At 64.1% G+C, this 15,589-nt stretch overlaps 1 protein-coding gene across 1 annotated transcript; it reads left to right on the forward strand.

Annotated features, from left to right (window-relative positions):
- The first annotated feature begins 1,240 nt into the window (after positions 1-1,240).
- FBXL16 (F-box and leucine rich repeat protein 16) lies at positions 1,241-14,606 on the forward strand. The gene is made up of 6 exons (XM_055243779.2): positions 1,241-1,555; positions 9,571-10,217; positions 11,163-11,671; positions 12,033-12,117; positions 12,412-12,475; positions 12,686-14,606. The coding sequence occupies exons 2-6, from the start codon at positions 9,585-9,587 to the stop codon at positions 12,832-12,834; spliced, it is 1,440 nt and encodes a 479-aa protein (XP_055099754.1). The 5' UTR covers positions 1,241-1,555; positions 9,571-9,584; the 3' UTR covers positions 12,835-14,606.
- The last annotated feature ends 983 nt before the right edge of the window (positions 14,607-15,589 follow it).

The following is a 15,589-nucleotide window of genomic DNA, read 5'->3' on the forward strand; positions in this document are numbered from 1 at the left end:
CGGGTAAGACTTACACAGAACAGCTGCTGCGCTCACCCCAGGTAGACCCAGTGGCGCCCCCACAGCAAGCACAGAACCACCCCCACTCCGGGACCCAGTCAGGGTGCCGTCAGTCTGACCCTCCTTCCCGCTGACCCCAGGCCTCACACCAGCCCCTCCGGCCGGGCTTCCCATCAGGACGCTGGGACAGCAGCTGGTTTCACTCCTATTCAGATACTCTCAGGGGCCCCATTCAGCCCTGTAGCTCTTTCCCGGAGCAAAGACCCCCTCTGCTTTCCCCACACCTGCTCCCTCCCACGGCCTTGCTCCCAGGAGACCCCAGGATAGGGCGCCATTGGCCTCCATTCACCTGCCCTGAGCCTGTTGGGGCGTCTGGGGTCTACAGCGGTCCCCACCGAGTCCTCCACCTAAACTAGCGCGCCCCACCCCTGCCCCGGGCTGCAGCAGCCGCCGCCTCCAGCCTCCAGTTTATTCCCGAGGGAACTTGCCAGGCTCCTCGGATCTTTGCACCCCCATTCCCGAGCCATCCCTCCCTCGCACCGTGGGGGGGTCTCAGCTCCAGTGGGGCACCCTCAGGACGCCCCCGCCAGAAGTCACCACCGCAAGCCCTCGGGTGCTTTCACTGTCACTATCTGAACTGATCCGTGCAGTCACTTGTTTTCGCGCTCTGCGGGTGTGCCAGGGTCTCCAATGAGGGGCTTCCGGCCGGCCGGGCACGCAGCAGGTGCGCGGGGGGTGTGAGGGCTGTGAAGGGCCCTTGCCGCTGGCTGGGCGGGAGGGTCCAGAGACCGGGGTCTGACCACCTTGTCTCCTCTGGGCCGGGTCTCGCCTTCCTCGCCTCCCCAGGTGGTGGCCAAGGGCCGGAACGCGCGGTGCCGCCCCCGTCCCCATAGGACTCCGGACCCCGGGGCCACCCGCCGGCGCCTGCTCTCCCGCCTCCCCTCGCCCTCCCTTCTGCCTCCCGTGCCCTCCCCGCCCGCCGCGCGCCAGGGTTTGTTATTGTGCGGGTGCCCGCGGTGAGCGGGGCGGGGGCGCGTGCCGGGCCTGGCGCGTGCTCGTGGACGCCGTGCCGGGAGCGCGCCGCGCGCGGGGGCCGGGGCGGGGCGGGGGCGGGGCTCGGCGTTCTCGGCGCCCCCGCCCGGGCTCGCGAACCCGGATTGGCTCCCCACGCCGGGAGCGCGCGAGGGCGCGGCGTTTGGGGCCGGGCGGGGGGCGCGCGCGGCGCCGGCGGCGGCCGCGGAGGAGCGCGGGGAGGGCGAGGGGAAGAGGAGGCGCCCGCCTGGTTCCCTGCAAAGCGGCCTTATTTATCTGGGCACAGCCTCAGCCTCCCCGGTGGGAGGCTTGGGGCGGCCGATCCTCTCCCACCGGGGAGCTCGTCTCCGTGCGCTGCCGAGGGGGCCCGGCCAGGCCGGGACGCGGGGCGCAGGGCGCGGCCGGGCCCTGCCGGCCAGTCCAGCACCCCGGCGGCCCCCGCGCGCCGACGCCCATGCCGGGCTCCCCATGACGGGAGATCGCCCGGCGGACAGCGTGGCATGAGCCAGGAGCCCGGGCCGAGGTAAGGTGCGCGTGCGGCCGGGCTGCGAGGCGGGGAGGGGGCCAGGCCGCACCTCCGCGGCGGCCACAATGAGGAGGGGGCGGGGTGGGGGTGGGAGCCGCGCCGTCGCCGCCCGGGAAGGGCTTACATAACAGCAGCCCCTTCCCCACCTCCCCCGCGGCCGCTGGGCCTCGGTCCCTGCCTGGCCTTCCCGCAGCCCCGCGCCCCGGCCCCTGGCCTGGAAGAGGGCCACTCCCCGCTGGCCACTTTGCCGGGGCTGAGGGTCAGTGCCACCTGGGACGCCGAAAGGAGGAATTGTAGGCCCCCGGCCTCCACCCCGGGCGCCTGGTGGGCTCAGAGGGCGCCCCGGGACCTAAGTGACAGGCCAGAGACCGTTAAACTGCACGGGGGTCGCGTGGATGTGCGGCCTGCGGGGCGGCCCTCCCCGGGCGGGCGGCTTCTGGACCTGGGGCCTGCGCTGAGCTACCGCCCGCGGGAGGGGGAGGGTGGGGCGAGGCTGGCACCTTCCTGGTTCTGGAGGCGGGACCGGGCCTTGGCCAAGGTTGGAGGCCTCAGAAGGGAAACGGCACCTTCAGATCTGCCCGGGAGGGGTCCCGTGTCCTCCTAGGGATTGGGTGGGTGGAGAGAGTTCCCCACCCATCACCTCAGAAGGAGAGAGGGCTGCGCTGGCAGCCTCAGGAACTCACGGCCCAGCGGCCACTCCAGGCCCTTCCCAGGCTCCAGGCTCTGTTCGGGCAGCCTGCCCTCCGCAGGAGGAGCAGATGGCGGAGGCCACCTCACCTGCCTCTTCCTTCAGGCCCTTCCCCCACACCCGTGCATCCGAGGGCCCAATGGCCAGGGGCAGCTCAGGCCTCCCTGGACACAGGGCCCTCTCCCAGCCCACCCCCTCGGCGGGGTGCTGGACAGCAGCCTTGGAGCAGAAGGCCTGGGTGAGGCCAGGAGACTGAGGGGTTTTCTGTCTCCTGGGCCAGGGCAGAGGCCTAGTGGAACCTGGCTGGCCTGGCCAGAGGTGGACACAGGGCTGGACCTGGAGCCGCCTGGAGGGGAGGGAAATTCAAGGCCCAGCTGCAAACGCGGCTGTGTGGGGGGCCCTAGGACTCACTTGCTCTACTCCCTGCTCCCTGCCACCCCAACTGCCCCTCACCTGGGGCCAGACCCATGAGTTCAGCCCCTCCATCGACAGACTCACCGCCTCCAGCTCACACCCAATTCCGGGGTGGCTGAACGAGTCCTACCTCCCACTGATGAGAAGGACACAAACGGCTTCGTGGGTGGGAGGGACGGGGCCCTTGAACCAGCTGGACATGGACCCAGGAAGCCCTATGTTGCCGAGAGTTAGGGATGTCCCACCCAGGTGGCACTGTTCAGCCACCCGAAGACCCCATCTCCTTGCATGTGGGCACCCACTGCTGTGCCTCCCATGACGGGTGGCAGTGAAGGGAGCTCTGTGGGTGAGCAGGTGACCTGAGCCTTCCACACCAGTGGTGCAGGAGGAGCCAACGGCCAAACTGGCTGCAGTGTGTGGGTTCAGGCCTCATTCCTTCACTGGGCAGGAAAGAGGGGTGATGGTTTGTGGCAGCTGCCTGGAGCAGTAGGCACTAGGGGTCCAGGCCTTGCCTCTGAGAGTGCTCATGCTCTTCCAAGCAGGGGCGAGATGAGGCCTGGATCCCCGCACCCACTCCCCAGGGTGTCCAGCCTGCAAGGCTGAGCTGCCCTGGGCTTGACCATGGGCCCTCAGTCTGCTGGGGCAGCAACACGGGTTTCTCTTGAGGCCACGTGCCTGCTGGGCCATGGTGCCCCTCCTCACAGCCCCTGGTGCACCCCCAGAAGCATCTCAAACTGGGGGTGGGAGAGGAGCTCTGCCGCTGTGCCACGTGCCAAGTGGCAGGGACACGGGTGTGCCTGCATCACGGGGCTGCCACGGAATGTGTCAGCCTGCACCCTGTCCCCAATCCCCAGCCACCACGGCTGTCACCCAGGCTCTGGGGCTGCCGCTGCAGATGGAGCCCAGTGTGCATTTCTCTGGCCACCAGGGCCCTGCCCAGCTCCAAGGCCCTCCGTGGGCAGGGCTCAGTGGTCCGTGAGGTTCTGTGAGGGCTGAGTGTTTGGTTAGGCTAGGCCCCAGTCTGATGCTGACAGAGATGGGGGCACCAGAGATGGGGGAAGAGACCTTCAAAGTGGGGGCGCTGAGGGGTGAGGTTTCCAGGCATGCGTCCAAAAGAAGGACGTCCCAGGGTGGGCACGTGGTGTGCAGCCTCTGCAAGGAATGCAGTGCCGTGGCAGGGACCCTGCAGGATGAGGGCAGTATTTGGAGAGACCACCAGCCCAGGACCCAGCAGGAAGGCATTGAGACCCCATGAGGCAGAACAGGGCAGAGCGAGGACCCTGTGAGTTACACCTGGCCAGGACTCAGGTAGAGGGAATCAGCCACCCCCAGGGTTCTTGGAGCCAGTCCTAGCTCTATGTAACTTCTGGAAAATCCCTCTGCAAGCTCTGCTTCCCCACTCCTGGTTAGGCAGTGTGTGAAGGAAGGACTCTGGCGGGTCAGAGGAGGGGTGCGTGTGGTGCCAGGGAGAGCAGGGCAGGAGGACCCCCTTCCCTCTCTTGGCTCAGGCCAGATGGTGGAGCACGGGCAGCCACTTCCTCAGCCCCGCAGCTCCTCAAGAGGGAGCCGGCTGAAAAGGAGATGGGCCCTCCTCATCTGAAGGCTCTGTGTATTCCAAGGCCCACCCCAGCCCCGGGGTCTTGGGAGCCCTCTCAGTGACTCAGGTACCAACCTAGTCCCAACCCCAGAGGCCACTCTCCCCGCAGACACTGGCCATGGCACGATCCGGATTAATTTCCCGAGCTATGCCTTCCCTGCTGACCGGCCTCTTCCTAAATTTCACCAATCCTCCATCAGCCCTCCGGGGGCCTTGGCAGCTGCACCCCTTTCTGCGTGACCGAGCTAGCGGGGTCGCATTCCCCATTCATTCATTCATTCCCTAATTCATTCATTCTACGAACATGCAGAGGCCATGCACGTTGGTGCTGTCTGTCCTCAAGTCCTCAGGCCAGGAGGAGAGACCCCAGGTGGACAGTGATGATGACCCGTGTGATTGCAAGACCCTGGAGACGCTTTCTCAAGAGCTGGGGGTCCCAGAGCAGGAGGCAGGGGCCACCTCACACCAGGAGCTGAAGGATGGAGGAGAAGAGCTTGCAGGGCTAAAAGGCAGGGAAACCCTGCCAGGCAAGCAGGGGGAACAGCGTGTGCCCAGGCAGAGGGGCAGGGGAGGAGGAATGGCATGGCTGGGCTGTGGCACCGGGGCTGGGAAGGGGCAGGAGCTGAGGTCTCTGGGCTCAGTGACTTGGTTCAAAGAAGAGGTAGCTGTTGTGGGGCCTCCGCATGGCCGTCTGGGAATGGTCAGCCTGGACGCTGTACATGTACATGTGGGGGCCCCCAGGAGCACCCGGGCCCCACCGTGCTCTCTAGGCTCACTCTGGCCACACGCTTCACACTGCGTCCCCTGGGGAGGACACAGAGGCCACGGTCACCTCTCCCCAGCAGCTCCCAGGCCAGGCTCAGGCTGCTGAGGACAAGACAGCAGAGGTGCGGCCACCTCTCTCTCTTTCCCCTGGGCTGAGCCCAGGAGCCTCGACAGAATTCCACTTCAAGCTGAGCCAGCACCACAGGGGCTGAGGCTGAGGATGGTGCAGGCATGGCCACCTTCTTAACAAGCCTCTTCCCCTCCCCGTATTAGCACCCAGGCTGCTTGTCCCTAAAGGGAGAGGCAGTCCCTAGCAGCCCACGCAGGTCGTCCGAGCCCCTCTGGGTGGAACGAGGGCTCTCACAGTCACCAAGCAGGAAAGGGGGCTCTGTGAGCCATGGGAACCGGCTCCTTGGTGACCGTCTGGCTGGGTGGGTGGGGCCAGGGCCAGGCAGAGGGGCCCTTGTCTGAGCCCCCAGGGACTTCTCGCTTAAGGAGCAGAAAGACCCCAGTCTCCACTGTGAGCTCAGCTTTCTCCCACAGCGCCCATGCCTGGGCCAAAGTGTGTGGCTGTTTGCATTTTTGAGCTACGGGGTGGGGGATTCTCGGGCTGAGTCAGTCAAGCCGGGAGTGTGAGGAGCAGCGGGGGCCGGCAGGAACGTGGACGCGAGATTGGGGAGCAGTGGGGCTGCCTGTGCGGGGATGCAGCTCCCACCAAGCACACGGGTCGAGAGCTGACCACAGGCAGAGCAGCGCCTTCTGGCAGCGCTGCGGGTGTGGATGAGGGAAGCCAGGCCCCGGACCCGTACCCGGACGGCCGCTCCTCAGCCTGTCCCCTCCCTCCTGTGGGCTCTCAAAGTGCGGCTTGATTTCTCCATCGCGACCCTGAGGCGTGGAGGTGGGGACGGGACTGTGGGCGCCGGCAAACGTGAGCTCCCGAGCGGGGCGGGAAAGGAGCCCTGCGAATGCCTCCCCCAGCCCCGGCGCTCCACGTGCAGGCCCATGACTGGGAGCGTTTTCAACCTAAAACGGCACTGCTCCGGGATTATTCCGCCCCTGGCGCCGCCCCCGCCGCCTCCTCCGGATCCTTCCCGGCTTCTCCCCCACCCTTCGCCCCCGGGGCCCCTCCCTGCTGAGCGGGGGTTGCCCGGATTGGGGATTGCGGGGCTGCCCCGACCTCGCTGCTGTCCGCGGTGGAGCCGGCCCGGGCCTGGTCCTGAGCGCGCGGCTGGGGCGGCCGCTGTCCATGGTGCTGGCGCGGGTGACGCCCCGGCTGGCGGGATCTGCCGAGGCCCAGGCGTCCCTGGCGGTGAAGGCGGCGCTTCCGGGTGTGGGGAGCGAGGGTCCCCGCTCTAGGGGCACGGAGGATATTTCGACTGGGGCGGCCGTGGGCCTGGTGCTGCCCCGGGCCTGGTGCTGCCCCCTCGGGCGCCGGCATCCTGCGATATCCCCTCTCCCCGGCTCTGGGAGGGAACCGAGGCAGCCCCGCGCCAGGCCGCCCCGGACACCTGGGGCGAATTCACTCCTCAGAGCCTCGTGTTCCTTACTCGCAACCTGAGGTAGCGACCCCTCCACCCCTAAGGGCGGCCGTGAGGTCGGAACATGTGCCGACCCCAGCCGGCCCTTGCAAACGATGTCAGCCTCCGGGAGGCCGCGCCTTCTGATCATGGGCACATGATGGGGGTCACCAGCTGTGGGTGCCTCCTCTGTGGAGGGCCCGGCCCCACCTTCCAGGACGCGAATGACACCTTGGGGAGGGGGAGATGGTACAGAGGGTGGAGCTGGGGCTCCTGCCATTAGGGCAGGAAGGACTTTAAACCCAAAGCTGGGTTCTCGGCCATGAGCGCCACGTGTTCTGGCGAGACCCCTGGTCCCGCCCGGTCTACACCCCCTCCCCAGATGTAGACCGGTGGCAAGACTGGCCCTGTCTGGGGCTTGGAAGCCAATGTGGGGGCCTGGTGCTGGGAAGAGCAGGGCAGGACCTCCCACTGCCTCCCTGCCTCCCCTCTGCCCTGACCAGATTATGGAGAATGGGCTGCGGGCCTTGGGGTTGCAGTGCCGTCCGAGACCCCGCCACTCTCTGTGGTGGAGCTGGCCAGGCCCTGTAGCCCCAGAAGGGACACTCAGCCAGAAGGATTTGAGCCGTCCTCTTCCTGAGAGTCTGCATATTCCAGGGCCCACCCCAAGCCTTGGAACTTTTGTGGGAGACTCTCAGACACCCACTTGGTGGCTCCAAGGGACCTCCCAGTGAGGTCGTGGCAGGAGGGGGCAGGGTGGGCTGGGAGTGGCTTTGGCCCCTCCTCTGAGATTTTGGGGCAGGAAGGCAGGACCTGCATGAGGCTTCAGGCTTAGTCCTGGAGTCACCTAAGACTGGGGAAGATGCATCTTGCTTTGCCCTGGAATGGGGCCATGGGGCTCAGATGTCACTCTCCCAGCCCTTGCTATGAGCCACGCACTGAGCTCCTGCACTTTGCAATGCCCTAAGGAAGCAGGTACCGTCACCTCCCCAGGCTTCAAGGTGAGGAAATTGAGGCTCAGAGAAGGGAAGTGGCTTGTCAAGACCACAGAGCCAGGGTGGGGCCCATTTCAAGGGCAGGGCGTGTGACCCCAGGGGCTCTACCTCCTCCCCGGATGTCGGGGTGGGGGTGGCAGGAGATCCGGACTGCGAAGCAGATGGAGGCACAGTGAGGGTCCCACCTCTCCTTTCCGTGGCTGTGCCCAGTGCCCCCTGCCACCCACTCATAGACTGGAGGCCTGAGGAGGGTGCCCAGAACTGGTCCTACCCCACCCTGTGCGTGGATGTGGCTGGCCTGAAGATAACTTCCACATGGCCTTCCTCAGCCAGCTCTGCCCAAACTTTGGCTTCACCACTTATCTGGCCATGACCTCGGGCAGGCAGTTTGCCCAGCCTTGGCCTCAGTTTCCTCATCTGCGCAGTGGGTACAGTTATCACAGCATCATTCTCATTGGGCAGAAGATTAAAGCGACAGCTTGTGTCCAGGGCTAACCATACTCGCACCACGGCAAACCCTAGGAAGATGCCTGCCCTTTCTTTGCCTGGGTTTGTTTTTTCTTTTCTTTTTTTTTTTTTTTTTTTTTTTGAGACAAAGTCTCACTCTGTTGCCCAGGCTGGAGTGCAGTGGTGTGATCTCGGCTCGCTGCAACCTCCACCTCCCGGATTCAAGTGATTCTCCTGCCTCAGCCTCCCAAGTAGCTGGGATTACAGGAGCCTGCCACCAAGCCTGGCTAATTTTTGTATTTTTAGTACAGATGGGGTTTCACCGTGTTAGGCAGGCTGGTCTCAAACCCCTGACCTTGTAATCCACCCGCCTCGGCCTCCCAAAGTGCTAGGATTACAGGCATCAGCCACGGCACCCAGCCCCTTGGGTAGATTCTGAGCCAGGGAAGCTCCTGTGCATGTGGAGGGTGGCTACAGAGCCAGCACCAGAGCCCCTCCTGAGAGCTGTGCAGTCACCCTGCAGGGGAGGGGCCAGAGGCCACCCCAGACCCTTCCCTTCAGTTCCCCTGGCCTGCCCAGAGGGGTGGGCCTGGTGGTTACCTACAGTGGATGGCACAGCAGAAGAGGTGAAGAGAGCAGTCCTGGCCTCACCAGGTCCACCTCCATTTTCTTCTCTGTAAAATGGGCATCATGGTACCTAAGTGCCAAAAAGTGTCGGTGTTTCTTGGCCTCACTGGGCAGACAAAAAGGTGTCCGGTCAGGCATGGTGGCTCACGCCGGTAATCCCAGGACTTTGGGAGGCTGAGGCGGGTGGATCACTTGAGGTCAGGAGTTTGAGACCAGCCTGACCAACATGGAGAAACCCCGTCTCTACTAAAAATACAAAATTAGCCAGGTATTCCCAGCTACACGGGAGGCTGAGACAGGAGAATCACTTGAACCCGGGAGGCAGAGGTTGCAGGGAGTCGAGATCGTGTCTCTGCACTCCAGGCAACAAGAGTGAAACTGTGTTTCTTTTTGTTTTTGAGATGGAGTCTCGCTCTGTCGCCCAGGCTGGAGTGCAGTGGTGCCATCTCGGCTCACTGCAAGCTCCGCCTCCCAGGTTCACGCCATTCTCCTGCCGCAGCCTCCCAAGTAGCTGGGACTACAGGCGCCCGTCACCATGGCCAGCTAATTTTTTGTATTTTTAGTAGAGATGGCGTTTCACCATGTTAGCCAGGATGGTCTCGATCTCCTGACCTCATGATCTGCCCACCTTGGCCTCCCAAAGTGCTGGAATTATAGGTGTGAGCCACTGTGCCTGGCCGAAACTGTTTCAAAAAGAAAAAGAGGGTGTCCATGGGCAATGCAGGTTGAGCTCAGTGCATACCGTAGGTGCCCAGTGAGTGCCACGAGTGGCCATGGTCAGCTTCCTGTTGCTGCACACAGTCCAGGAGGGAGAGGCAGGCACTCCCATCCTCTCTGTCTGGTGGTTCCGAGAGCACCATAGGGACGCCCAAGGAGGGAAAGAGCCCCTCTGCACCCACCCCCAACCCCAGCCTTCCAGATTCAGCAACAGACTCACTCCCCCTCCCGGCCCTCATCCACAGAGCGTGCCAGGAAGATGTCGAGCCCGGGCATCGACGGCGACCCCAAGCCTCCATGCTTGCCTCGAAACGGTCTGGTGAAGCTGCCAGGCCAGCCCAACGGCCTGGGTGCGGCCAGCATCACCAAGGGCACACCAGCCACCAAGAACCGCCCCTGCCAGCCACCACCCCCACCCACCCTCCCACCACCCAGCCTGGCTGCTCCACTGCCCCGGGCTGCCCTGGCCGGGGGCCCGTGCCCACCGGCAGGTGGACCGGCCTCAGCCTTGGCACCTGGGCCCCCAGCGGAGCGGCCGCCGCTGGCCACGGACGAGAAGATCCTCAATGGGCTCTTCTGGTACTTCTCGGCCTGCGAGAAGTGTGTGCTGGCCCAGGTGTGCAAGGCCTGGCGGCGCGTGCTCTACCAGCCCAAGTTCTGGGCAGGCCTCACGCCGGTGCTGCACGCCAAGGAGCTCTACAACGTGCTGCCTGGTGGCGAGAAGGAGTTCGTGAACCTGCAGGGCTTTGCCGCGAGAGGCTTCGAGGGCTTCTGCCTGGTTGGCGTCTCCGACCTGGACATCTGTGAGTTCATTGACAACTATGCGCTCTCTAAGAAGGGTGTCAAAGCCATGAGCCTCAAGCGCTCCACCATCACGGACGCAGGCCTCGAGGTGTGCACCAGGCTCGGGGGGGGACAGGGCTGGGGGGCAGGGCTGGGCAGCAGCTACCCTGTGGAGGCCGGAGAGGATGGTGGCTTTGGGGTGGGGGGGTGTGCGCCCAGGCTGGGTGGTGGGGGGCACAGGGCAGGGCTGGGGGGCAGGGGCGGGCAGCAGCAACCCTGTGGGGGCTGGAGAGGATGGTGGCTTTGGGGTGGGGGAAAGAAGGACTGACTACGGGGGACCCCTTGCAAAGCGAAAATGTGGGTCCCTTGTTCAAAGACAATCAAGATTTTCAAGATGGCAGCAGCAGGGCAGTGGATTAAATGCAGGGCCCAGGCCCGGTGGCTCAAGCCTGTCATCCCAGCACTATGGGAGGCGGAGGCAGGCTGCTCACTTGAGGTTAGGAGTTCATGACCAGCCTGGTCAACATGGCGAAACTCTGTTCCTATTAAAAATGCAAAAATTAGCCAGGCCTGGTGGCGGGCACCTGTAGTCCCAGCTACTTGGGAGGACACTGAGGCAGGAGAATTGCTTGAACCTAGTAGGCCGGGGGTGCAGTGAGCTGAGATCATGCCACTGCACTCCAGCCTGGGACCTGGGCAACAGAGTAAGACTCTTTCTCAAAATGAATGAATGAATGAATGAATGAATAAATACAAATGCAGGGTAGGGAGGATGCTAGGGGGAGCTGAGGGGCAGCTGGGAAAGGATCCCTAGGAGTAGAGGTCAGAGGAGCCGCCTGGCAGCCGGGCCTGGAATCTAATTGTAACACTGGTGCCAACGCCCACGGCATCTGCCCTGGCCAGGCCCTGGGCTCTCGTCCCGATGCCCCGCCTCCTCACACACTGCCAAATGTTTTCAGGGTTCAGCTCCCTGCATGTTTACACCCTACTGCTTCCTCCCTGCGGGCTCCACCCCTTCTCCTGCAATCCTGACCCGGCGCCCGCCCGCCTGCAGGTTATGCTTGAACAGATGCAGGGCGTGGTGCGTCTGGAGCTGTCCGGCTGCAACGACTTCACCGAGGCTGGGCTGTGGTCCAGCCTGAGCGCGCGCATCACCTCGCTGAGCGTGAGTGACTGCATCAACGTGGCCGACGACGCCATCGCGGCCATCTCGCAGCTGCTGCCCAACCTGGCGGAGCTGAGTCTGCAGGCCTACCACGTGACGGACACGGCGCTGGCCTACTTCACGGCGCGCCAGGGCCACAGCACGCACACGCTGCGCCTGCTCTCCTGCTGGGAGATCACCAACCACGGCGTGGTCAACGTGGTGCACAGCCTGCCCAACCTCACCGCGCTCAGCCTCTCGGGCTGCTCCAAGGTCACCGACGACGGCGTGGAGCTCGTGGCCGAGAACCTGCGCAAGCTGCGCAGCCTTGACCTCTCGTGGTGCCCACGCATCACCGACATGGCGCTGGAGTACGTGGCCTGCGACCTGCACCGCCTGGAGGAGCTCGTGCTCGACAGGTGCGCGCCCCCGGGCCGCGCCGGGCGGGGTAGCACAGGGCGGGGCGGGGCCGGGCGGGGCTGCACGGTGCGGTGCGGAGCGGGGCGGGGCTGCACCCGGCGAGGGACGGGGGCTTCCGGCGGGGCCGGGGCTGTGGCGCGGTGGGCAGAGCCCTCGGAGGCACAGCGCCTGGGGAGTGGGCAGAACCGCAGCACGGGTTGGCTGGACCCCTGTCCTTCCCGGTGGGTGGGAGCGAGGAGGCGCCAGCGGCTGCTCCGGGTGGGGCAGGAAGGGATTCACGCCAGGGGCACTCCCAGGAAGACGAGGGAGGGCCGGGGCCAGGTGATTTGAAGGTGGGGGTCCCCTCTGGTGCAACCACAGGTGTGTACGCATCACGGACACTGGCCTCAGCTATCTGTCCACCATGTCGTCCCTCCGCAGCCTCTACCTGCGATGGTGCTGCCAGGTACCGGCTCTCATGCCCCGGGATTGGGGAATCGGCGGGGAGGTGGGGGCGCGGGGAGAGCTCCCGGCCCCACTCAGATCCTGGGAGAGTCTGGGGCCCCTCCCTATCCAGCAGCCGACCTAAGCGGAACCCAGGGGTCCCGGCGGCCCCCACCAGCACTTCCCAGCCGCCTCCCGGCTCCGGGGGGCACTGAGGAACCCTGGGCTTGAACCCGCCTAGCCCTCCATGGACCCCAGGGTGCCCTCCGCCTCCGTGCGAGCGGAAATCGTTAAGTCGCTCCTCCACTCCCGACAGGTGCAAGACTTCGGGCTGAAGCACCTCCTGGCCCTGGGGAGTCTGCGCCTCCTGTCTCTGGCAGGTGAGACCCCCGTTTCTGCTCTGACGCTGGCAGTGACCACCCACCCCCACTTAGTCCACCCGCCCAACCTGCCCGGTCCTTGTGCAAACTCACACCCGGCGCGGACACACAGTCCCGGGTCCGAGGCGGAGGAGGAGGGAGACGCGGCCCCGCTGTCCCCGCCCGAGCCCTGGGCCGCACGCACTGAGCCGCCCTCTGACCCCGCCGCAGGCTGCCCGCTGCTCACCACCACCGGGCTGTCGGGCCTGGTGCAGCTGCAGGAGCTGGAGGAGCTGGAGCTGACCAACTGCCCCGGGGCCACCCCCGAGCTCTTCAAGTACTTCTCGCAGCACCTGCCCCGCTGCCTCGTCATTGAGTAGCGCGGGGCCCCCGCCCCGGTCGCGGGAACCCGGCCATGACCTGGGCGGGGGCGCGGGGCGCCGCCGAGCCCCCTCTTCCCGCCTTGCGCCCGGGGGAGCCCCCGCGCCCCCGGCCCAGCGCGGGAGGCGGGGCGAGCCGAGGGAAAGCCCCGCCCCGACCTTCGGTCCCTCCGCCCTCCCCGCCCCGCCCCGGGCAGGGGGGGGCGGCGGGTGGGCCCGCCCCACGCACGCACGCACACTCGGGGACTTTGTGCATGCCCCTCGTGCCCGCACTGCACGCCGCCCTCCGCCACGCCACAGCCACAGCCGCCGCCATCACTCGCTCGCCCTCCCGCTTGGGGGGCAGGGCTCGGTCCTTGCGGGGGCGCTTTGAGCTCTCCAGACTGTGCCCTTACCGCCTTCCCCGCCACACCCGCTCTGTCTTCCCACTGTCCCCCCATCCCGGGCAGGGCCCAGTGGCATTGAGGGGGCTGGGTCCCCCAGGACACGGGCCCAGAAGAGCCCCACGGGCTTCCTGCATCTTCCACCGCACCATGCCTGGAGCCCTCCGAGGGGTGTCAGGGGAAACAGGCCACCGCCAAAGCCATGGCCCGCCGCCGAGAGCCCAAGCCCCACCCCCACCTCCTCACCCATCCAGCCTGACCCACGCGGCCTCTCCTCCTCCTCGCCGCTGTGTGGGGCAGTCCCCTGTCCGCCCCAAAACCCGGCCTTGGTCCCTGGCCAGGCTGAGACAGAATTGGGCAGGGAGAGGGCAGAAGGGCTGGCGATCACTTGGAGTCATTAACATGATCCCAGCTGACTCCGGTCGGCCTCAACCCAGGGGTGGCGCAGGCACTTCGCAAGCCCCCGAGCTGTAGCCACCCTCAGGCCTGGAAAGAGGCCTGGGCCGACCTCACCTCAGCCCTTGCACCCAGCCGGGCTCAGTTCAGGCCTGGGCACCGAGCTTCACCCTGGGCGGGTCTCCTCAGGTGGAATCTGCAGAGTGGACCCAGCCAAGGGTCAGGGTCAGCACTGGGTCAGCGACTCCAATCTTCCAGTGGCCAGCACACCCTGGACACCCCAAGGAGGGAGGGCTCCTTTCTAGCTCCCCCACCACTTCACCCCTCCCCAGCTTCCCAAACCTCTGCCTGCCCAAATGGGCTCTGACCGTGCTCTGTCGGTCCGAGACATTTGGAAGTCCTGGAGGATGCTGGCAAATCTCAGCCGTCGCTGAGGAGGGGGCTGGGACCCCTTCCCATCCCAACCTTGAGCCCCAGGAGATACCGCACCCACACCCAATCTTGGGACACTCCCTATCTGGTTGGAAGAGAGTAACCAGTTTCCAGAGAGCCAGAGAGTGAGAGAGAGAAAGAGAGTGAGAGAGAGAGAGAGAAAGAGAGAGAGATGCTGTTGAATCAGAAACAGATCAACAGCCCAAAGATTTTCCTGTCCCTGGAGTGCCAGCCCCAGGAAGCTCCAGGGCTGAGTGGTCAGGAGCCAGTTTCTCCAGCCCCTCCTCCCCACAACCCCTAGTGGGGAGGGGCAGCTGTCCATTTGCCCAAAGTATTAATGCAACTGAAGCTGTGATATTTCCAACGACTGTAGGAGGAAAAATTAAGGGGAGAGAGGAAAACAAAACCAACCAACCCCTAAAGTCATTTTCTTATTGTACATAACAACCTCATTCTCCTGTATATGCGGAAGATATAACCTTATATTTGGTAAGTGTTTCTTGTGCTATTTTATCACGTGACCTGTTTATAAAAATATATATTAAAAAAGTTGTAAAAACATGTGTCTGAGTTGTTTTTAGGTTCCCAGACAACGGTGTAGGCGGGCACATCTGCCCTACACGTCCCAGGTCTCGGGATTCTCCTGTACCTCTTATCAGATTTATTCTTTCTTGCAACAAAGGGGTAGAGGCTGGATGCCGACATGGTAGAATGGAAACAGTAGTGACTACATGGAAGGCAGAGGACCTCCCATTCCTTAAAGGGAGAGACAACACTAAAGTCAATACACATAATATTCCAACGTATCTAGACTCTAGCGCGCCCTTCCAGAGAGGCAGAAATGGGCCCTGTTCTATGCACCGTAACAGGCAGGGACAAGGATGTTGCCAAAGATTACACAATGCACCAACAGCAGACAACAGCTCACACCCAGGGGAGAAAGAGAGGTCGAAAAAGGCAACCGAGGCTGGGCACGGTGGCTCGCGCCTGTAATCCTAGCATTTAGAGAGGCCGAAGAGGGTGGATCACCTGAGGTCGGGAGTTCGAGACCAGCCTGACCAACATGGAAAAACGCCATCTCTACTAAAAATACAAAATTAGCCCAGCATGGTGGCCCATGCCTGTAATCTCAGCTACTCGGGAAGCTGAGGCAGGAGAATCGCTTGAACCCGGGAGGCGGAGGTTGCAGTGAGCCAAGATTGCACCATTGCACTCCAGCCTGGGCAACAAGAGTGAAACTCCGTCTCAGAAAGTTTTAAAAAAAGAACGAGGGCAACTGGTTGAACAGGTGTGTCAGGCACTGGGCATTCAGTGGGGACTGAGCCAGAATGTGATTCCTGCCTTAGTGGAATTCACACTCGTATGTGACCGACAACAACCAGTAAACAAACCAATGGGTGGTGACAAGTGCCGTGGAGGCCACAGTGATGGAGAAGCCCATTAGGGCAGTGGTCAAGGAGGTCCTCTCTGTGGAGGAGGCATCGCACATACAATGTCCCTGAGGCAGGAAAGGGCTTGGTAGGCTGGGAATGGAGGTGGAGGCT

The sequence above is a fragment of the Symphalangus syndactylus genome, chromosome 14, assembly GCF_028878055.3.
Source record: "Symphalangus syndactylus isolate Jambi chromosome 14, NHGRI_mSymSyn1-v2.1_pri, whole genome shotgun sequence".
Lineage (NCBI taxonomy): Eukaryota > Metazoa > Chordata > Mammalia > Primates > Hylobatidae > Symphalangus > Symphalangus syndactylus.